The sequence below is a fragment of the Hetaerina americana genome, unplaced genomic scaffold, assembly GCF_022747635.1.
Source record: "Hetaerina americana unplaced genomic scaffold, ioHetAmer1.1.p SCAF_11, whole genome shotgun sequence".
Classification (NCBI taxonomy): Eukaryota; Metazoa; Arthropoda; class Insecta; order Odonata; family Calopterygidae; genus Hetaerina; species Hetaerina americana.
This window is the reverse complement of record NW_027286181.1, coordinates 37,817,343-37,842,179: the sequence shown is the minus strand read 5'-3', so window position 1 is coordinate 37,842,179 and position 24,837 is coordinate 37,817,343. Positions and strand designations below refer to the sequence as shown.

Here is a 24,837-nt window from a genome sequence, read left to right as displayed (position 1 = left end):
CAGTTATTAACATTTCTCCTGTAGCTTGAAATCGATTTTCTTTAGGTAGCATTCGATTTCTAATGTCCAAGCAACCTCTGAAAAAAATATTTTATTGGCTTTCATTTCAATTGCCAACTTCCAAAATGAGAAATATGAACTGACCGAAATTCTTGGCCAAAAGGAGACATTTTTGTGTCCCTATTATCTACATAAATGAGAAGACACGACGAGGGTGATAAGGTTAAAAAAAGAAAATAAATGCAGAAATATCCGTTTGATGGATCACCTTTATTTTTAGCATTTTTTCATTATTTTTTCCGTCAGCATCTATGTACAGTTGTAAAGCTTCGCTGACATATTTGCACAACGTGACATGCTGGACAATTGACAAAGGGGAAGTAAGGAAAGGAAAGATGGGGAATTAATGAGATTATACGTACGTATGAGCGTGCTTACATGTCAGTCACATTCAAATGAATGATTTACCGGATCGACACTATAACGCGAATTTCCCGGCGTATAAAAATATTAAAGCTTGATGTATGTGACATTGCGATGGAATGAATAGCGCGTGTATAACTTCAAGGCACTAATGGGGTGAGGGGATTGGCAAGTGGGAAATGGAAGACGAAGAGATGGGGATGTGGTAGAAAATAAAGCTTGCGAGGTACTCAAAACCATGGGCGATCATGTGATCTCGATAGTCAACCCATCGCGCCAAGAACGTTAAACAGAGACACGGAGGGGACCGGAAACGTACCTCGTGTAAAAATGAACGAGGATAGTCCTTCCAAGGAACTAAAGGTCTCAATTGAAAAGATTTGTACAAAAGGATCAGGGAAAACAACCAACTAGAAATCTCGGGGAAACACATTTGATGTGTGGATTGGATGTCGTCCCGGTTCGAGGGGTTTTCCCGAAGACCGCACCATTAAGGGTGCAGGCCTCTCTCCGGATCCTGATGCAATGCCGATAAAACCCAAGGATTATACAGCAGAGGTCTTTCCGAGGCGTTATTCGTTCTTTGCTAGAGGGTGACACGTCTCACCGATCGTGTATGGAGGGGGGAGGGGGATAAATGTTTGCCCTTCTATCGATACTCATGTCGAGGGATCATCTTCCATACATTTGATGGATGACATTGGTGGCATTACTTTTCGTCGTGTGATGGAGCGAGAGGGGAGGAAAGGGAAAATCGGGAGCGATCGATCTGCTTAGTAGTGGTGTCCAAGATAGCCGTGTCCTCCGTAGGCGTAGGCGGGGGCGGCGTAGGCGGAGGCGGCGTAGGCGGGGGCGGCGAAGGCGGGGGCGGCGTATGCCTTGACGGCGACGGGGGCGGCGTATGCCTTGACGGCGACTGGGGCGGCGTACGCCTTGACGGCGACGGGAGCGACGGGGTGGGCTGCGGGTCCGCTCTTGTGGACGACGGCGTTGAATCCGTTGTGTGGGTCAGCGGTGTAGTCGACGGTGCGCACGCTGCCGTCGGGTTCCACAAGGCTGTACTGTCCCTTCACGACGTCTCCCTCACGGTGTTCGGTCTGGCTCTTCTGGTCTCCGGTGTGAGCATCATGGACTCCATAGTTGAACTGGTAGTTGGGGACGGCCTGCGTGGGATAAAGAGGGGAGATATTCAACAATGAGGATTCTCAGGCGTGGCCATATCCCCACAGAGTACATAGCCACAACGCTCTCATTCGTTCTTCCCTGCATTAAAATACTATTTTACAAGGAGAAAAATGGCAATGCCAAAATTCGAATTACCGACATTTCCGGATTAAACCCCTCAATTCCAAATGGGCAAGTACATCAAGCAGCTTCAGGTTATTTCATGCAATAGATTTAACTATGTTAAGGGCATTATCTCTCTTGAAAAAAATCTTAAGTGAAGTGAAAAGTAATGACGAATACACGTCTCACATACCCTGAGTGCTAATATTTGACCCTGGATTTTAATTACAATTTAGCAACTAATGCATATATTGCATCATGTAGAAACGATAAAAACATAGCAAGTAATTTTTAAGGGGATAAAATATATTATAATTAAAACGAGCTAATGATAGTCTAGTCTTTCAATAAGCTCATCAATATTTAATATCACGTTGATTCTTACAATTTGTGACCCATGAAATCGAATAAAGGTGGAGATACTGCTAAGGACGGTGATTGAACATCGTCGGTAAGAATAGGTAACGGATAAGTTCTTGCAAATATCATGTCTTGGGCTTCATAGGGAAGCAAGGAATTATTTCGTGAGGCTACTGCGAAGATATTGGTACTTTTGATAAAACATGTCCACCTCGATCGATCGAGGTAACTAGTTCGAAAATTTCACGTTCAAGAAAGCATTTGCGTCTGTAATGGGAAAATTCAAATTTAACTGTCCATTCATAGTAGACTTTCCTTGTTAAACACATAAGCGGGCAATATACGGAACAAATTCAAGAAAAAAAATTACCTGTGGAATAAGATACCTTTTGTTTTTTTTGATATTTTGGTGGAACTGTGTCATTCCGTAGGGAAGTATTACAAATGTATCAATTAAACAAGGACAGTAATGATAAAAGAATGAATGACATGGTATATTTAAAATATGAAGTAGCTTTATAACTATTATATTCCATAGCATCTGCCGCAAAATGTTCCTTTGATGAAAGAAACTCTGGAGTACATCAGCAATTACATCGCGAACTTTCCTAGTTTAAAGACCTTTGTCTAAAAAGAATAATTTGTGTGCTTCGTGGAGTGTTAAATTACCCTCTGTAAATCAACAGATGTGTTCATTTCAGTTTTCAGTGAAAAGAATCCTAACTCCATTGACTGCCTTCCTTTCAAACTGGTGCACCTGTGGCGAAACACATCGAAGCTCGAATGATTAGGTTATCGAACGATGACCGTCATTGAGATGACCGCCGAACAGGCCGTTAAACCCCAGCGGCGTACATTTCGTCCCTTTGATCTGCCATATCAGGAGGCACTTACGAAGTAGTCGACGGCGGCCTTGGCAGCGACTGCAACGGGAGCGGCGTGGATGGCGGGTGCGGCGTAGGCGATGGCGGGTGCGGCGGCGTAGTGTCCTCCAATCAGGCCGGGGTGGGCACTGGCGGCGGCTGCTACAGCCAGGACGAGAGCGAGAACCTTGGGTGGGGGGTGGGAAAGAAAAATTGCGTTTCAATAGTCTGCTCCTTTTAGCGTTCGCTGACTTTTTCCTCGCATTGGAATCACTGGGGACAGAGGAGAGCACGAAGCATACAAGCGAGCCCCGTGGTAGAGCGGAAAAGCGTTTTCATCATTCGAATATTGACGAATTGGAAAGCACAGCCGTGCAGTTTGAACCCAGCGGCGGGGCAGAGAGTAAGTTGAGATTTGCAGGGTCACGAATTCCTTTCTTAAAGAATCATGTAGCCTGCCTACTTCTCAACACTTTCTAATGCTCACTCATGAATGGAGGATAAGGTGATGGTAAAACTACGAGTATTTCCTTTACACGAGCCAGGCCCCGATTCCTTTCAGAATAAAGTGACCCAGCCAGGCATTACGTGGGGTAAACGTTATGTAATTTGCATCATTGGTAGCCTAACTCACTTTGACTATCTGTATTGCCTGCTGAAGGCGATTTTTTAGTTTACCGGAATCCAGATTTATTGCCAAATAAAATGCGGAAACAGAGCGAAAATTCCTGCGAGGCGAAATCAATCGAGTTATCTTACCTCAAAATCTTCAGGTTTTATTTTCTTTGGATGTAATACAGTGGCAATTGATAGAGCTTCACAACTAATGGAAAACAGTGAATGATAAGAAGATCTAAGTGTCTTTATTTGCATCAAAATAAATACGCCCGTATGTGACGTGAAATAAGCGTTAGAATAATGCAAGAAATTTATGGATTAACTTACAGAAAAATTTTGCAATAATAAGAAATAAAGTTAAGCCATCGGCTTTAGAGGTAAAATCCCAATCTCCGCTAAATTGCTATGCCCTGCCTTTTTCTGTCTGCCTCTCAGGATTAGTGTAAAAAGATGTAAAAGACAAGAGGGGTTGATGATAAAATTAAGCCTACGTCCGAAGTTTATATTTAAAACCAAAGGCGTCAACGATAAAATACGTACATTAATGATGTAAACAAAAACATTTCGCATACCGTATGTTGCTCCGTATAGTGTTACCATTTTTTACGGGTTGTGTAACTTTACTGTTACTAGACTGTGCCTCTACATTTTAATGGCCACGCATTGAAAGAGAAAGTCATCCGCAGCGTGATTGTTGCACTAAGAGAAATATGACCCGGTCGCCACCGTCACGGAGGAAAAAATCATTGCATACCCTTTTCCTCCAAGGCACACGAGTCAGTGCTAATGTCTCTCTAGAAATTCCCGTCTTGTGTGGAGACAAATTTTTAGTGGCTAGATCGCTCTCATTCTATAACTCGTTCATTGTACTACTTCTCCCACTACCTTTGTCCATATCTCTATCGCCTCGAATCATTCCCACCCGCCTTCTCCTGAGAACTCGGTGATTCCCATCCTATGACCTGATTTTTGTCTTTCATTACTCATGGGAATAGATTGCGTCGTTCACACTCGCGCAAGCCGCGGCTTTCATTAACAACCGCCACCCCCCTGTTTCGGCGCATGCGCTGACTACCGCGTGGGCGTTAAATGTGGCCGTAAAGAAGGAAGAGAATTTCTGCTGGTTTCCTCGTAACCTATATGGGGTGAGTGAATCGTGTTACGCGACTAAGGGATTGTCTTGGGCAAAAATCGTTTGTGGGTAAGTCTGCGGTTGATAGAAAAACAAAATATTTCGTTCATTTCGTTAGTGCCTGCACACAAATAACCATACTTGACAACATTGCCGCTGGTTGACGGGAGTAAAAACTTCGACAGGAGCATTGTAATTACTGCACAATAAATTATTTAAAATTAAAATATTCGACAAGAAATAGGTTAAATTGATTGAATTATAATTCTGTGCACTTTGAAGTTAGAAGTAACACGTTCAAAACAAAATTTATAGCAAAGGAGGCAATTTTCCCAATGACGTAAAAGAACTTTCAAATGCGAAGTAAATATTCCAGAGTAGATTTTACGGTTCTAATATTGTCCAAAAAGTTTTGGATTTAGTTAATCTAGCCATTTGACGGTTTAATATCGCACTTATTACTAAAAACCATATCAAATATAAGAATTAGATTAAGGATTCGTAAAGCACCTGTGAAAATGGCAAGCAATATATTAATACTAGAAACTTCTAGGGTATGACAACGTATATCGTCTCAATAATACTTTTTTCTAAAACAAAATAGTTTTGTTTTCTCTCAAAGTTGTTCGACAAAATAATTGCTATTCTTTCGAGAACTGCAGCTAAAAATATATTAATATTCTCAAGATTACAAATATTCAGCCAAAAGCGATGAACCTACCATCACATGAGAAATAAAACTGCATCATTTTTAATTTAATGCTTTCAAATTGTACGCAAAATCTCTCAAGTGAAAGTGTTTTCGTCAAATGCCTTGTGGCCAATAAATAACTCGGTAGAATCCTGTGGAAGGATACGAAACAATAGAAAAATCCAGATCTCTAACATTAGGTGTCTTTTGTCAAAAGAAAGCTGCATAGGATCATAGAACATTCATGACTAGCCAGGATTGTAATGACATTAAATTTTAAGGTTGAATTTGACTATTGTTAAACAATATGATATTCTTATTGCAAATATATTAACTTAAAGTTAATGTTATATGTCCTTGAGGCCATGTAATTATTTCTGAGAACTTAAGGCGTCAAAAATAATTCCCGTAGTATTCTTGAACCCCTGGTTATATACATTAGGGGGAGCTATACGTGAACAATCAGGGGGGGAATAAAAACTTAGCACAAGAAATGAATAGTAAAACATCAGAATATTATATCTTTTGAACTTAAAACATAATCAATTATTATGGAAAACATTTCATAGAGTAAACTTTTAAAAATGTATTGAGTAGGTACTATAAAAACGCTAACTTCCTTTTGCTCAAATACATGAAATTTACTTCCAAGCAGAGCTACTGAATTCAAGTATTTATTATCAAGTTATACTGTAAACATAAATACTGTGTAAAATAAATAAAAATTTACATGGACATAATATTGCCCTATTTTGTGGAAGAATAAATATTCTAATTATGTTATGGTTCGAACTATCGAAAATCGTGAATAATGTAAATTTTTTATAGAATACTTGTTGTAGAAGGTGCGCAACTATTTTAATGCCTTCAGAAGGCAATGGAATTTCTGAGTTATTTTGAAAAAATGAGAATTGAATAAGCAAAATTTCATATCCTAATGGAAGTGGAGAGAGTTCAAATAAACCCAGTCGGGAGTTGAAGTCTCCAGAAAAGACTTCAACGACCAAAAATCACGGAACGTTGTTTTTCCCAACTCACCTTAGCGGCCATTTCGATCGATTTCGTCTGGTCTGAACGACTCTTGGGATATGATGCTACTGATTGCTGCCTAGAAAGCGTCTGACCTGACTGGCCCAGGCGCTGGGTTTATATACTGCTCGACGGCGGCGTCTGTTGATGAGGACGTAACGCAGGGAGAGAGAATTGGGAGGGCTGGGTATGGGGCGGAGTCCGGCGTGGAGGACGCGATCTCCGAGCAGGGAAAGGCGATCACCAAATACATTCACCCCTCCTCCCACTCTCTCACCGCACCCCACTCCTCACCGCCACGGCTCCACCCACCCACCCGCCCGCGACACCCCATCCACCCGCCTCGGGACCCTCCCTCCCACACACATCTCTTCCCCAACCAACCTTCGAAGTCGAACCCCTTCCTCTTCCCCTGGCCTGAGTGCGATCCTTCTGGAGTCGGCGACGGTGAGGTGGTCGAAGATCATTGGGCGTTGTCCTCGCATGGGGGAACAGGGGGTCGGGAGAGGGAAATAAGGAAGAGATTTCGGAGGGTGTACTTCAGGGACCGGGAATAGGGGCGGTGGGGAGGAAGTCCGAGGGCGTGGGAGAGATTGCATGAGTCCGGGGCGATGGAAGGAAGGGGACTCGAGGGGAGGGGTTCGGGGTAGTGTAGGGGAGGGGCGAGGAAACGGCTCGTGCAGTCGGGTTTAACGAGCAAGTGAGAGTCACGGAGAGAAGATCGAGGGACAAGTGGAAGAGTGGATCGACGTGAACGACGGACAAATTATAGGGGGGGAATTTCCTGTGCTTGGGAAGCGTAGATGGGTGTCAACAGAGTAAAATCAACAGCTCGCATAGATCAGTGTTCCTATAATCTCATACATGTATCTTGAGTTTCATGTATTTGAGTTTCATCAAGAATCGATCGTCACAGGATTGAAGTTTGTATGGAGTCAATATAGGAGCACTGGTGATCGAGTGACCCTGGTGAACCTCCCAAAAATATTTCTTCTTCCGTGGTATTCTTTAGAATAATTTTTTTTTTTATCTTGGACTCTTAACTTATTTGAAAAAGAACGAGGAATCGTCATCATGAATCAGGTCCATTTGATGGATTTCCCGGCGCTATTAGGTTAGTTATGGTGGACGTTTACCACTGAATATATAGGGCGATAAAGCATTTTTGTCCCTAATTTAACACTTTGATTTAAGGTGCTAATAATGGAAACGTTATAACTTATTAAATCAATAATTCTAATCATAGTAGAATAAAGAATGATTAAGGCTTTATGTACCCATTCTGTTCATAATTGTCTTTGTTATTGCAGCTTCATTAAATTTTTATCGTCTGTTTTAAACCTTTCAAGAATTATAATCGAGAAAGAGAGATTTCTTTCAACCTATATTCATGCCTGAAATTCCATTAATGGGTAACTGTTTTTGTTTTAATTTATTTCATAGATCTGTGTGACTAATAAAATTGTTCTATAGAGTAACAATGCGAGAAATATTCTTATTATTAAGACTGTTGTTTCCCTAACCTTCATAACTATAAAAATTGTAAAATAGAGTTATAAGTGAGTAATATATTTATAATTAAAACTTTTGTTTCCAAAAACCTTCAGTGCTATAACATAGCTGTTCTTTTTATGTATTCTTTAAGCTCTCGTGTTTTTTTCTTTTTAGATTATCATTATAAATTTTAGGCTGGTTTAATTTGTCGCAATATTCATTAATGAAATCACTAGTTAATTGCTATGACGCATTATCATGTCGGACCAATTATTATAGCCGCAATTTCTCTAGTTCGATACTTGCAACACTCCGTTAATTATAATGGCACTAGAGAAAGGAAGTGAGGTACGGTTCAAGAAAATCCCGAGTGAAAAGTGTTCCCAAGATATAGATCCGGATTTTGTGAGCACACGGAGTGTGTGAAATCGCTGGAACGGAAAGAGGAATATGCTTATTGACGCTCTTTTCCTGTGAACAAAATTTAAAGCCAAATTTTTTGAACATTCGTTTCCTATAAAATACTTTCCACTATGGAAGAACAGTGAGCGAACAGAAAAATAAGTACCTTCATTAATATAGGTATTTATTAATGAATGCTGATTAATGAGATAGTAAAAGAATTTATTAATTAAAGAATCAACCAAGTTTGACTGATGGTAGTAGTAGTATTTTAGGGGAGGCGACCAACAGCTGACGTCATTTGCGCCTTAGGAGATGGACAGAAAAGGATGAAAGGTGGAGAGAAACCCGGCGTCGGCATTTGTCTACTCTTTACGAAAGGCGCCAAGGGGTCCGCAGTTTAACGTCCCATCCGACGGATGACGTACTCACTCAAAAGTGCCCTCCACAAAGCATCTCAAGTAGGGATCGAAATACCTCTGAAAAATATTAAACACCACCGGGATTTGAACCCGGGCTCCCTGGGTGGGAAGCCAGTACGTTAGCCCCCGCATTATCTCTATCCCCGTTTGACTGATTCGTGACAGAGAGACAACAGAATTTGCGCGTAAGCTTTGGGAAGCTAGCCAAATAAAATAATAAGAAAAATATAAATCTTCTGCAATAAATCTTTGATATTTAAATTCCCATTAACTTTAGCAATTTTTAACGTACGTTCGAAATTCATTAAACTCTGAATAATTTTACCAGTTCACACCCGTTTAGTGACATCTAAATTAAAGGTTACGGAAAACTCGATTAATTTATTTTTAATATATCATTTTCTTTTATTATTAGCGGAATTACATCGTTAGATTGTTTTAGTATTTCCGTCCGTAATTCTTGAAAAAATCGTACTTTTTAAAAATATGTCAAAATGGTGCCGAGAATATTATTAAAGAATATCATAGCGGCATAATAAAAAACAAAGGCTTCCGTCATGTTTATTGAAATGAAAAACTATTAGTGTCGTTATTTTTATGCTAATAAATGTTAAAAAATAGAAGTTAAACTCTATTTATAATAATTATCTGACTGAATTAGCAGTGATATCCGATTCCAGAGATTCTTTCCTTTTTTCCTATTCATTTCCATTTGCTAATACTCGTAATTGGATTTAGGATTTGCTTCAAGATGTAGGTCATTTAGCTGTAATCGTCAGCTAAACATTGTTCTCTTTCCAGGTAAGTACATTCAAAACCCTAAATTAAGCTATAATTTAAGAAATGGACTCTTTTTTGCTACACACAAATTTCTCTATCCTTGCACACCTCTAATGTCTCCATTTTTTTAGATAAATTTATTTATATATCGTTTCATGTATTACATCTTGCCCCTGATTATCTATTTAATCGCATCCATCCATGCTTTCTCCGTTCACCCCTTCAGACCCATTTACTCTGCTCTCACTTATCGGTTTGGTGATTTGACTGCCATCCAAAATATCCACAAGACCAAACCAAAGGAGCACACTTCTTATTTACTTCTCTGATACTGTTGAGTATAATCCCTTTCTCTCACCCTATTTCTCCTACTTTTTCCACAAGCTAATTCATTCATTGTATTTAGCCAAAATTTATAACCATTCATAAATTGCACAACTTTCAATTCCACAAAGTTTACCTATGAATGAAATACATTTACACGCAAAAAAGACAATATTTTGCTCTACTCCACCTATTAAAACGTTTCTTTCAGGAATCGTATGCCTTTTAATCTATTCATCATTTGGTCATTTACTAAAATTCTGTCAAGATCTTCAAAATTATCCAGTAATTTATTCTTTTGGTCCTTTTTCACACGCTTTACAAAAATTATTCCTTTTCTTTCCATCAACTATAGCAGCCTTTGTTTCAAAGAAAACCATTGTTCCACCATAGAACGACTTCAACAGAGGCGGGCTTAGTTCTGGCGACCTTCGGTTGCCTGGAGGAAATGAAACTTGGCATTCGAGTCTGCTCTCTATAATTAGTGCGTATACTTCATGAATTAAAAGTTAGACCTCTTTAACAACTCTTCAAATGATCCATCTTTCATTTAAAATAGTTAGCGTTGTAATTGAGGAAGATGGTAATCATTTAATCTGGAAATTTGCTTCTGAAAATGTTCTGTAAATTAAATGCAACTATAATTGTAACGAGACAGTGAGTTTGCATGTATCGTGATGTTCATATGCTAGGGGAGGGAAGTTTTTTAATGAGCGACGATTATGAAATACGATAAAATGTGGGCAGTTCTTTCACGAGAGTTGCGAGTAGGCAGGGCTTAAATATTTCATGAAGGAAATCAATGAGATATATGCATTTCTGAGAGCACGATGTGAGTTCTTTCAACCCAATTGCATCTATTTCTTTTTGATTAGTATTCTGAAACCAGTGATGCAAATTAAGCTTGGCCCTTTGGGAAAATACTCTATACAAGTAGTAAGAATATATCAAACTGATTAACTTGGTGTCCCACTCTTTGCCAGAAGTGATTCTTTTAGATTTTTTCATCATTTGAAGGTAAAAATAGTTTAACTGTTCACTTTCCTAGCAAGAAACGTATTGCCCTTATAAGTTCAGGTAGAATAGAGCAAAAAAACCGTTTGCCGCGTCGCAGGAATGAAGGAATTTTTTTTCTGGTTTGCCCCGGTATTGAGGGACGAAAATTAGACCAGCTTCTTTGGTGAGCTTTAAGGAGTTGAGCTGCGCTGGTCTTGGCCGAAGCACTTTCCCTTACAGAAGTGTCCGCTGGTGAAGGAACAACTACTTCGGTCTACAACACTTAACCCACGTTCCAGCCCTTCTCCGGCGCGCCGCCCCAACCTCCCTCCCACCTACGTCCCGCCGTGCACCGTATACCGGCATTTTCATCCCGCAATCCGAAAAATCTGCTAAGCAATTTCAAATACTCCGTGGGAATCCATGTGACGAGAGCAAAAAAAGAAAAGGAAGCAGACAGCGCCATAGCTGGTTATGAAATATAGGTAGGACGGCATTTTCTTTGTAATGTTTAAACGCGTAAGTAGCGTGATTATCTGAAGAATCCTTCCAGTTATTTAATTATTATAGTGCGAGCTTTTATAGTATCATTAGCTTTTATTGCTCCGAATAAGATGTTGGAATTTGCTGGAATGATAATTTTGGGCTATGCATAGCATGTGGTCATAATAGTCATATAAGTTTGAATGTAAGTTTGAAAAAACTTCGCCACAATTGGGAATAAAGTGTTATTCAGAGGTAGGAGTGCTTTATTCGTTTAAAAACTATTGGACCTTCAAATTTCATTTCGAATTCAATAAACCGTGAAGACCCAACGATCTCAACCTAATACGTATATTGTTGAAAGGACCTTCATTATTAATCTAATATAATACTTCCATTGACGATGAAGTGCGTGCTTCTTGCAGGGTTCTTACTTGGTTAAAATTTAATTGCTATATTTAGCAAAATTAGTAATTTGACCATGTAGAATGCAGTCATTCCGATGGAAGGGGTTTCCCTTAACTAAGCTATATTAATATTGCAACGCCTAAAAAATGTGGTCGTGAGTATTTTCGGTATCCTCTTTACTTCCAGAGATTCCTGAGAATGATTTTTCCCACAATGAGGAACAGCGGTTAAATTTTTCGGTGGTCTTTTATTTTAATTTGGACAACATTTTCCCATAATTCACTTCTTAATAGCAGTTGAATTTGATATAGTTGACAATATTTCTATTCTCTGGTTCTCTTTCAGTCGCCAGTACTTGTTAGCGGGGGAGAGAAAATAGACGTATTTCTTGACCTCCATCCGCAATTAAACTGCCCTCGATAGTCTTTCACTATGAGGTCATAAAAGAAAATGCTATTACATTCAACTCACCAATAGCATTAGCTAATAAGACGCATTATTCGGCAGGTACATTAGCAATGATAAGACATCAAAGGTTTTTATTTTCCATATTAAAATTATTTATTTCGCTTGATAGAGAAAAAATAATCAGTCGATAGGAAAATGTAAATATAAATCAATATCGGCTCGAACTTTATCACCTCCTCAGTCTTGATCTTATTCTATCTTGATAGTTAAAATTTAAAAATAATTCAGTAGGGGTCCAATATTCTACCTATCTGTAAATGAAATCTTAATTCCGAATCGGGTGTTCAAACTTGGATGTATTAAGTATTGTTCAATACTTTTTAAATGAATATTTTTGCACTTATTTTTCCAAAACTAACTCTTCAAACCATCGAATATGAATGAAGTAAATGGTGGTAGAGAGTAAAATGAGCAATATGTACAGGTGACGCATTCTTAATAGGTGGAGAAAAAAACAATTACTTCCTAAATATTTAGCCTAAGTACATTTTTTCTTATATATTCACAAGAGGATATAAAGGGTCTAATCACTAATCAGGATGCAGAAATGGTATTTCAAAGAGATACGTGTATTTAAATTATAAGCTTAATAACTGACTTGGGGCCCTGAATGATGTCCATCTATAATGGCTATCGCAGAGCAAAACGAGAAGGGTTGATATCAAGATAGGCTTTAGCACTAAGAATTCCTTCTTCTTGAATATGTACATTTTTAATCCCCCCTGATACATATGCTGCGGAATACTTTATGCTTCCTGTATTTATGCTTGTTGTGCAATAGCTAAGAAAGCCTTTTTTACAAGTACGCTTTCTCATACTATCAAACACATGCACACTGCGACCTATTACCATAGAATGCCGCATCTCGTTATATCAGCTATCGAGAGAATACATTTATTCGCGCATTAATTATCGTATTCCATTTTGTAGTATAGTTGATGGATAAAATACTGCTTATTTTCTATTTTCATTACGGTTGAGATTTCTCCGTATAAATTAGTTATTAACTCTAATGATTTTATCCCCGAATATCTCTGTTTGAGCTACACTTCATCTTTTAAATTGTTATCAGCCATGGTGGTCAACATATTTAAAACTATTGTAAAGTTCATTTCTATCTGAGTAGCTTGCATGAACTGTAAACCTGAAACCTTTAAGTAGGATTAAGGAAAAGAATAATAAAATCCGGATTTCAGGTTGACGATTAAAATTAATCCATAAAAAGACAATCATTCCTGATAATTCCAACCGCTAAACCCAGTTTATCAGGAAACACATACTTGCGACACAAGGAATGGAATTAGCACCTTAATCCTAAAAGCAAAAGGTACTTTGCGCTCGCCTATCAAACCTGCGTTGCTAAACCTAAATCTTTGTTTTTCGGGGATTTGGTAATTTATAAATAGACCTAAATGGTGCCAAAGGGGAAATCCTATGCTTTAGGGGATCAATATTAGCTCACTTATCTGCAGATCTCAACGCATAGAAGTTGTTAAGAGGGATTTTTTCTTCAACTTGTTCAACAACAGTTGCATATCCTCCAACTTAATTCAATTCGATATTGTTATTCCGGTTAGTAGTTTGTAGTGAATTACATGGTGTGATTTTTTTTATCATTTAAAGAACAAAATGTATATTTTTCTCTGACATCTATCCAGTAAAAATGAAAACAAGTTCGGGGCTCTTATTTCAATAGAAGTAGTAGTAGCATTATTTTTTGACCCATTGGTGCAATTAGATCATCATTACATTAAACAATAACACACGGCAGACCATACCCATTCTCTAGTTTGGACTCGGTCACACGGCTTGAGGATTAAAAGTCGCGAACGTTTCAACAGGGCGATCCCGGCCAACGCAACGTGTCCAGTAGACTAATCTTGGTCTCCTATGCTTACAACGCACCGGTTGTGAATGTGGGAAGGTCGCATTTCTTGGAGATAATTTTGAAAAATTCTAGGGCTCCAGCTCATTTTTATTTCTAGCACATCTAGCGAGAGAACACAAATGTTTCATCCTCTACACACTTTCCGAATCACTCCTTCCACAAACCGCAGGCAATGCCGCTGATCCCAGTCATGCCTCGGGGGACTCCACCTCACCACTCCCTTTCCAGAGACAATCATTTTGCTCTTCCTCCTTTCCAACAAACCGCAGTGACCTCTCATCTATCTCTCTCTCTCTCTCACGCATCTTTTTTTTATCTGGTTGCCCCTCACCTTCGACCTTCGCTGCACAACGAGGAAGCCTTTCCCTCTCTCTCTCTCACTCTTTCCACCCACTCGCACCTCTTCTTGCCGGTCGAAAATTACTCTACCGACGCCAGATAGTTTTTTATGCAGCACCACACTCACTTCAACGGTAACGGTTATTTTCTCCATTTTTCAAAGGGGCAATTGCGCTCCCTACCTTTTCCGTTCCCAACAAGGCGTGTTCTTAGTATGAAGGTTTTAGTATTCTCGTGAGATGGCTAGTTTTACTAGATGATATTCCAAAGCTCTTCGCTTTATCTGTGCTCCTTTACATTCATAAGCAGATAAATAAAAATTAAGTTAATAGATAACTTTGAAGAAGATTGCACCTTTTTCTTTGTTACTTTTATGGGAGCAAATACAACGAAAATAATCTTGGAAAGTTTCAAGAACACTCAAGATAAATATTTTCTATGAATTTCATATATATTTGTAGATAAAAGAGCCTCATATGTCGAACTGCCATTTTTCATTGGTGATCTGTAACCTGTTTCGTTGGTTGGGCTGTAATTTGTGTAAACTTACACTGATACTAGAGTGCATCATGTGTGTGGTAATTTTTACGTGTTTATTTCAATCTGATTGATTGCAGTAAATAAGATTGATTTTCAAGACAAATTGTATTCATTCAATTTTAAATACTAGAAATAGGGGTTATACACCGTACCTTTTAGCATTATCGAATGAAAACTATGGTAATAGACTTCAAGAAGTACGTATAATCAAATCAAATCATACTTTTGCTCTAAAAATTTTCTTCTGAGTTCACTCAAAGTCATTGCACACTGTCATCACTCAATATCATTTTTAATTACTGTTTTTAGAATATGTGATCCATTTAGGTAAAAATCCGTCGAATTTTATCTTTCTGTTTATAATGTCAATTTTCTATCTTCAGATTTTCATTTCCAATCTTCATGAGCCCGTCCAGTTTCTCAGAGTATCAATTTTCCCAGAGATAAAATAATCTTTCTAGGCACGGTGCCAAAAGGGGTTCTGCATTTCAGTGCATAGTCAGTTATATGCACACACTCATGCGAAACATTTCTTTTATAGCTTTACATGGCACGTATAACCTTTTTCGTAAGTGGTGGAATTTACCATTCCATTTCTACCTTGGCCGTCACCGGGATCGATGCGATGAGAATGATTTGGAACATTGGATGGCCTACTTCCTGCTAGCAATGAATTTTGTTTTACAGCATCATATCAACCAATGCTAGCTGAATATAAAACTCGATACTGTAGAGTATTAGCCCAGTATAAAATATAATTTTATGCTTTTCATATTTCCCTTCACTTCTGCAATTAGTGGCCGTGCTTGGTATATCACTAACCTCCAACTTAAATAATCCTGTTCCCATTATAAATGTCTAATTTTCAAACATATTCGTCATAAAATTAATAAAGAATGACGTATTGCTTTCAAGCCTGAAAATTGTGGTTTTTAGTGTGAATCCTGATAATTCAAATGTACTGCACGTTCTTTTTAACAGGTATGGCGTATGTGCGTAAATACATTTTACGGATTCAATATTAAAATAAGTGGGGTGTATATTATAAAGCAAGAATAAACAATATATTTTTCCTCTGCACGAGTAGATAGGAAAAGCCGTTCCTGAAACACGCCATCTTGGATTTTCTAGAAGTCGGTTCCTATGCCGGACTGCTACGTTTTCCTACGATTGGCCGGTTACTATTAGTTAGAGTCGATCAACGGACCCGTTCCAGTGGAAACTCACGCATCGCCTCAAGCAGTTTCTAAGGTTCGCAAACTTAAGGTTATTTTGAATTTGCATGAGAATTGATTTGATATCTTATTTGAATTCTCAACCATATTAATCCTACCGCCTTAAGAACTGCAGCTCATAAAATTAGTCTCTTCCCCTAGTTTGATTCCCATACGTTTATTAATTTTCTTTCTTTTTTATGTCAATCGGTGCCATATATAGTCATAGATTTCTTTAAGGTTGCTAATTCACTAGCTTTCAGCGATTTGAAGTAAAGAGGGTCAGACCATTTTTCGAGCACCACTTTTTACTGATTACTGCATTACTTAGCACTCTATTTTACTCATCTCCGTGCATTCCGATTCGTCTTTACTTTAGACGGGAGTGCATTCTATTAGTTCCACTTCGAATCTCTTGTTCCTCTGTTCGATTGCCTCGAAGAATTACGAAATCTTATACAATTTTCACTTCGACCAATTGCCTCCCATTTTCTCCTTCCCCGCTCCAAATTTCGTTTTCCTAGAAAAATCACCACTTTGAGTTTCTTTCCTCTTCCCCCTCCCTCATTCACTTCACTTGCATCTTCCCCTTTCTCTTTTTTCCGAGGAAAACCCTTCTTTTGAGAGACAAGAAAGCCTCCCTGTGTCCTTTCGCTTTCTTCAGACACGCCCCTCCCCCTCTCACACCTACCTCTCATCAAACACAGGCTCTTTTTTCATCCATCAACCCCTTTCCCCAGTTCCTTTTCCAAGGTCGCCGACACCCTCCATTGACCGAAAGACCCACAGTCATCGCAGAGCAAGCGTCATGCTTCCTTTTCTCCCTCCCTTTCTGTGGTCTAATCTCTTTGTATCTCTAACCCGTTCTTAATCCACATCTTGTTTTTCCATTTTGAGATAAGTTTTTAGTTCAGCTCACCCGTAAGTGTAGGATAAAAACAAATTGCCCCAGCTGTACCAATGAATTGATTTTTTCATTAAAAAGGACCGTGAACAAGCGTTTGTACTGCTTTCTCTTGAGACAATTTTGTCAAATTATATCATTCAGTCATTTGGTTCAATATATTTTGGCTATTATGAAATGATCGAATTGGCGGAATTATTAGTGTGCAATGAGGGAGCGGTAATATTTTCGGATTAAACTACAAAAAATCTTATTTCAAACAACACGGAAAGCTAGGAAATTTACGTGCTGAATCCAAACGCTGAAATATTATATGCGTAATCCAGGCATCCATAAAAACTCTGCAAACACATGCGTTATTATACATAGATTATGGAGACGCTAGCGCATCATTCTTCTCAAAATCCGAATCGACTGCGCTGCGTAGTTAATGTATTCCAATGGTTAAATGCGTGAATTCGAAACGGCTCTTAAAAAACGTTTACATTGGGTGGTACAGGACTTTCCTGTGAGAACAGGCCTTTATTGTATCTCCTCTTGGCCCTCGTCGGCATTCCTCTCGGTGAGACATTTCGTGGAATAAAATAATGTTTCTCTTTTCCCACCGCTTCCACATGCAACAATCTCAATTCCGTCCGTTTTCCACGTCTACCTCTCTCATGCACACGTTGAAGCCTCCCATCACACGCGCACAAGCGCTCCTTGAAGTTCTCTCACATCACGATCAACCCTCTCTCTTTCTCTGTCTCTCACTAGGATCTTACCACTGTATAACGGAAGCACGAGAGGCAGAGGAAGAAAGAGTGAGAGAGGGATATGATGGGACAGGCAGTTGGGGCCTCCTAGAGAGTGGAGAGGAGGGTGGGATGGAAGGAACGTGGTCGCTCCGGGGCGTGTTCTCCCACCCTCCTCACTCCCCTTTCCTTCGGCGCTCTGGCTTTGGGATGCCTTCGGGACGTGGCGAACGCTCCGCCGTCATTAACGTGTCCTCCAAAAACACCCTTTGCTCTCTCAAAGTCAAGCAGACGTGTACTCGCTCTCCCATTCTATTTCTCTCCCGCTTGCTCCAATAGGTTTTCCTCGCCGCCCTTCCATGAGGGCCGGATTTAGTGGTCTGTAAAGAACGTTCTAGTCAAGCTCTTTCACGCTTCGTGAATTAATGAAGTCTGAGGCCATGGGGCATGCATTTATGTGGAGGCTAAGGTACCGTCGGTTATTCAAGAGAGTTATACAATCACTCAATAGTAAAAATGAAGTGTATCCTTTATTTGTGTTCTATATCATTAGAATAAATCTGCCAAAATAAAATAGTGAAAATAAATTAGCGCTTTACGCTATGATGGAAAAAAGTTGGATGATCACCTCTGGGTATATGGTCGTTCAATCGGAAGCAGTGAAAAGGAATTTGGAGAAATGATTTCCGCATTAATGCGGGATCAAAATCAAAGACTCGGAAAACCGCCGAAAAAACCGGGTATTTCATGCCTATAATGTGCAAAAATGTTTTTCAATAAAACTTAAATCCTTTCTCTTTGCTATCAACGTAACAGTATACCCTTTAGTGTCTATGCGTACACTACATTGCTTGCACATTAATCTTCATAACTGTTCAAAAGTGTGGTTTTCATTTTGGTTTTCAGTTTCATAGTTTAAATATGCATTTTATAGCCTAGTTAAATGTAATACCGCAGAATTTACCCTTGCATTAATACACTCCTCTGGAACATATTAGTTTAGAAATATGGCACAGAGAAATTTTAAGAATACAAACTATTTCATTAACTATTTTAATTTCGGTTGAGAGTAATTAATGTTTTAAGCATCAAAGCTAAAGATTAATTTTTTTAACTTGGTGAAATATTTATTTTGATAATTGAGTTTTTCGAGATTAACATTGTCAATGAAAAAAAGTATAAGGAGTTTTTAAATGCTTAAAAGTTTGTATATAATTGTTCAATTCTCATCACTTATATTTTTCCGCAGCTTTCATTTAAATAGATTCATAATAGATATATTTTTATGGCTTTTGAAACATTTTTTCTGGGTCAAGGCAAAAATGACGTTAATTCGAAAGTTTCTACTTAGAATCCACAAAAACGTTTTAAGTAGTAAGCCTTTAAGTAGTGTGCCTCCTTTGCAAAATTAAAATGTCAACTAATTAAATCTAATGGAGTAAAGTAATAAATCATCATGGCATCATTCAAAATGCTCACCATGTTAATAGGCTCTGGTTATTTATGTTCCTTCCAATTATTTAAATCTACTCTTTTTAATATTGCTTCACTATTCATAATACTGATATAAGGAATTAAAAAGTAAATTTATCTCTAGCTAAACCTAAATGTTTTATGGATCTATGTGCATCTTACGTTATCATTTAAATCAATTTTTTTATAAAAGGCTTTCTCATTTGGATTGAAATCTTGGAATAACAACACTGTCCAATTTTAATATTTTCGGTATTGTGAGATACCTTCCACCTACTCACGAAATTTGGTCCAATTCTATAGTTTCATGAAAACATTGTGTAATTAAATTAGAAATGATTTTAATCTAATCCATCACAAACTTGTTCGGGTTTTGAAACATTAGACAAATTCGTTACAAATAACGCAGCTTCGAAATGGGTGATCATCTCCTTTACTAAACTTCCTACTATCGTGCTCTGATCTGGTGGTAGTGCTAATTGAATTTTTAGGTTTTCAGAAGGGTTATTTTGCATGGTCAAGGGTCCACTAAAGCTTGCGGCAGAGGATTTAACAGTGAACGCGCGACCCAGCGGGAAAACCGGATCAGCCAAATTTGTTCAACCTCGGTGCGTCGACTTTCATTACTAAGGAAGCACACTTTATCTGATATTTAATTAGGCAACATGTTTAACTGTTCTTGAATTCCAAAATAAAAGGATTACATAACCAGGAAGACAATACATTTAAAACAGCCTTCACGGTCGAAGAAAGAAAAACCCAAAATACTATCGTTATAGTTTATTTCTAGGTTATTAAGAACGACTCTTTTCCATTCGGGAGTCAGGCAAGCCCTTTTATCCTCACTTTAAAATCCTTTACGGGTTGAAGCTTCCACTACCTCATATAACGATCGGTGTAGTTCCGCAGGCGGCCTGATTACCTAAATCACACTCCGCATTGGAGATTCTCAGATTGTTTCAACACCTGAACGATATACTATACATTTTGGAAATTTAAATTTCAAAATATTACCTCCAATTCGATTGTGGCAATTGTTTACCTGCGCTATTAAACCCAAGGTTTACATCTTCTGGGGCGAATCCAATTATTGGTTCTTTAAAAGTCTTCTCGAGAGATATTAACCAACATAAAGCTTAGGGTTTCACTAGCTACGTGTTTTCCTTTTCGGGAATAATTTCCAAAACGCCCTACCTCATTGCCCAGTGAACCCAAGTTTCACCTCTTTCAAAATGGCATTTCGCCATGAGGTAAAAAAGTTTTGGTAGATTGTAAATACCGCTGAAGGGGAAAATAAATGCAAGTTACAACACATTTAATTTTTGCTTCTCACCTTTTCTTGAAGTTGAGAGTAGTAAATTTTAAAATATCCCTAGATAATGTTAATTAGGTGAACGAATTAAATTACGACAGACACATCAAGCTTATCTTTCCAATCCGAAAGTACCTATAAATTCTCCGAATAGAAAAAAAGGTAATATAAATACGAAAACGTTTATATAGTAATTCTTCGAAATATTAATAATATAAAGCACGAAGTAAACAGTTAGTAGGATAACCAAATATAAGAAAAGTAATGAGCCCAGTTATAGATACACAAGTAAGTGATAAAAGTTGTTTCACAAAAGTCCCATGCCATTGCGTTACTCCATCAAATACAGAGGGTAATTAACTTATAAATAATGTCTAAAAGTCTGCTAAAAGCTGCTGAAAATATTTAGGTGAATTATTATATGTTTTGTAAAATGTTCAAATTACTAATTAGGTGAGTATCAACGAAAAAATATGCATTTATTCATTTAATGATTTTTACTATTTATTTAGTCATGTCATAATTTTTTCCGATCAGTGTACATCATTCCTTTAATAGTAGTTTAACTCATCGAGAGTTAGCTGGTATGCGGAATTGTATGGGGTGTCTGATTGTGTGTTTTAGGTGAGACTTAAAAATTAAGAGATGATTAACACAGCAATAAACTATCTTAATCGGTTCACTATTTAAAAACAGCAGGCTTTAAAATAAACTTAATCTTATGAGCATTTTAAAGCTTCTATACTTTCGGTAATATGTATTTTCTTTCTCTAAACGAAAACAATTTATTGAGTGTAAACATGAATTTAAGGTCAAGACGATCTTTTGGACTTTTTTTGAAAGTCATTTACTTGTATTGCGTCTTGCGTAAAGGGCCTCCCGAAATGCTTTCTTTCGCAAAATTCACCCATAAACGAATTTTCTTTGAAGATGATTTTAACTAGAACGTCGGATATACTCTGTAAATTTGATAAAAACCACATTACCGTATTTTTTTCGAAATTAATGTATATTGATGGTAATATTTTTGGCAATCTTTTATATGTCAAAAGCGCAACTTGATAATAATTCACCTAATTTCCTTTCCCCTTTCCTCTATTTTGAAAACATAATGGAAAAAATTCACCTTGAATCGTCAAAATTAATTTTGAACCAATGTTTCTGCTTTTGAGTTTGTCCAGAAAGTTATCAACGGAAATCGGCAGTTTAGGGGATTAGTTAATTGGGAAACTAATACCTGAAGAGGCATCTCGCACATTTTGAAATCAAATTAATTTTTTATGATCAAATAATCACCTCAAAGCAATTCTTCCACTTTTAAAGTCTTTTTCAAAGCCATTTATATTCCTTCCACTACATCTCCGCGCCTATTTTTCCCCGATCTCGTTGAACATCAATTGGTTCTCAGCAGTCGAAACACTTTCCCCTCGCAAAGAAGACGTTGGCACTCCATCAGAGCGGCTGCCAAATAAATTGTGGCACCTTCCATGAATCTCTGACAAAACGATGAACCTTTTTACGCGGCCGACTCGAGACGCCACGATCAATTGCCAAGAAAAGGCCCGTCCAACGTCGTCAGCACTCTCCTTAGCTCTAGGGAGAAAATAAGAACTTATCGATGGAGCGTAGAGGGGGAAAATCGGATGAAGGCGTCAAATCCTTATCATTCTTCGCTCGTTTGTTTACGAGAGGGTTGCAGGTGTGGCGGATGAAGTTGCTTCCTTTGTCGGGTGGGGCCTTGCAAAGGGAGCCAATTGGATCCAGCGTCCACGCCGCGCGCGCCCACCTTCCGCGAACTCGCCTTCGGGGCTAATATACCACCTACCTCTCGGATGGAGACGCTCACGCCTAAGCGTACATCCGGAGTTTATATAACGGCAAATGAAATACTCGGCTTCGCAAGGAATTCGTTTTCAATTGAATGCTGAGTTTCTTAAAATTGAACAGATAAATATACTTAGGAAATCGATAAATTTTTTCCATATATAATAATATATATATGCATTTAAAAACCTATGTGTGTATATATACTACCTTGATCAAAAATTTCCCTGAATTTATTCAGAAAATTAAAAATACAAGTTTATTCATCTAAATCTATATTGTCCCCTTCAAAGTAATCCCCATCGACTGCAACACACTTATGCCAGCGCTTGATCCAATCCTCGAAACATTTTTTATATTCGGTTTTCGGTATGTCCATCAGTGCTTCCTGCGATTTTTCCATTACTTCCTCTCGGCTGCTAAAACGCGTTCCCCGTAATGGTTTTTTAACTCGATTGAACAGAAAGAAGTCACAGGGAGCCAAATCAGGTGAATTCGGTGGCTGTTGGATGGTATTTGTTGCATTTTTCGTCAAAAAATTACGAATAATGATAGCACTGTGCGACGGTGCGTTATCATGGTGCAAAATCCACGAGTTTTCTGCCCACATTTCTGGTCTCTTTCGGCGAATTGCTTCACGCAAACGTCTCATAACGCCCAAATAATACTCTTTGTTTACTGTCTGGCCTTCTGGCAAAAATTCATGATGCACTACACCGTTGTAATCCAGGAAAACCGTCAGCATTGCCTTCTTTTTTGACTGAAAACGACGTGGTTTTTTTGGTCTCGGCTCATTTGGTGAACGCCATTCACTTGCCTGATGTCTGGATTGCGTGTCGTACTCATAAACCCACGTCTCGTCTCCAGTAATGATCCTTTTGATGAATGTGGGATCGGATTCAGCCTCGCAAATCATGTCTTTTGCGACGTCAACACGGTCTCTTTTTTGCATGAAATTGAGGTCTTTCGGCACCAACTTTGCTGCTACACGACGGAAACCCAAATCATTAACCACAATGTCTTGGGCGGATCCATAGGCAATGTTCAAGTCCTCCGCTATTTCTCTGATGGTTAATTTGCGGTTATTGACCAACATTTCTTTTACTTTATCAATTTTTTCACCGACTTTCGATGTCGATGGTCTGCCACTGCGTTCATCATCTTCGATTGACTCACGACCACTTCTGAACCGCTCGTGCCACTGGTAAACGACCGTTTTTTTTAGAGAATCGTTGCCGAAACACTTTTCCAACATTTCCAACGTCCGTGCGCCACTAAATCCGTTTTTTACGCAAAATTTAATACAAGTTCGTTGTTGCAAATTTAAATCCATTTCTGCAATTGTAAAAAATCGCCAACACACACAGAGATAGATGTACTCTTGGCTACGTAACTTTTGCAAATGTCAAGTTATGACACTAAGATTTAAAGGGAATATCAACAACAGATGTACCAATTTAACAAAAAAACAGAACTCAAATCGGAACGATGGGAGCGCCACACGGTGGTTATTCCGGGAACTTTTTGATCAAGGTAATATATATATATATACATACATATAAATGCATAGTGTATATATATATATATATATATATATATATATATATATGCATGTGCTCAAAACAAACAAGAAATTAAATTCCTGACGTGGTGGACCAGTGAAGAAGACTTCATATGAACTAAATAATTGAATCATCCAGTATTTTACCTGGAGAAATGTCTTATTTTCATAGCAAATTTTTAAAAAAATTATAATTATATATAAATATATATATAGGGTCCGGGGATTGTTGCTTTGATTTAAAGAATATGATCTCAATTTAATTACAACCCCAAGGCAACCACCTGAAGAAATGCCTACTGTGGTCAAAATAAACTATTCAAATTTCTATAGCATGAAAGTCCCTTAACAGTTAGAGAAATCGGAAGAGAACCTGATCCACTTTTTAACAAACTATCTAGGATTTATAAAATCCATGAACTAACTACCTCTATGCCAGGAATTTAATACATTTAACAGATTTTTAAAAACCCGGTTACGTCATATAGCCTTGGGATCCTTTAGTCCTGAACCAGACCATAAACAACTAGCCCTGGCAGGTTAAATGCATTGAATAACATTATGCGTTTACAAAGAATCAAAATAATTTATGGCCATAGTATAGTTATACCTATCACATAACATTCACACGTGTTTTATTGCACTATTTTCCTCTGATACTTTTCTTTTCGACCGATTCACAAAATGTCCACTGCTATTTTTATTGAAGTACTGTCAGTTTCATCCATTTTCGATTCATCAACAAAGGTATTAAAATAAATTGCCATCGACTCTCCTCCGATCATTTCGTTTTATGGTGGGTGTGAGGTTTACCTATTTGATTTCTTGTATTTTCACGGTCCATCAACTTGGGTGCAATGAGTACCCC

The 24,837-nt window shown here is 38.2% G+C and overlaps 1 protein-coding gene across 1 annotated transcript; it reads right to left on the bottom strand.

Moving 5' to 3' along the window:
• Positions 1-249: 249 nt before the first annotated feature.
• Positions 250-6,477, bottom strand: LOC139700861 (cuticle protein 7-like). The gene is made up of 3 exons (XM_071599294.1): positions 6,413-6,477; positions 2,965-3,120; positions 250-1,586 (listed from the first exon to the last, which is right to left on the bottom strand). The coding sequence occupies exons 1-3, from the start codon at positions 6,422-6,424 to the stop codon at positions 1,197-1,199; spliced, it is 558 nt and encodes a 185-aa protein (XP_071455395.1). The 5' UTR covers positions 6,425-6,477; the 3' UTR covers positions 250-1,196.
• Between the last annotated feature and the right edge of the window lie 18,360 nt (positions 6,478-24,837).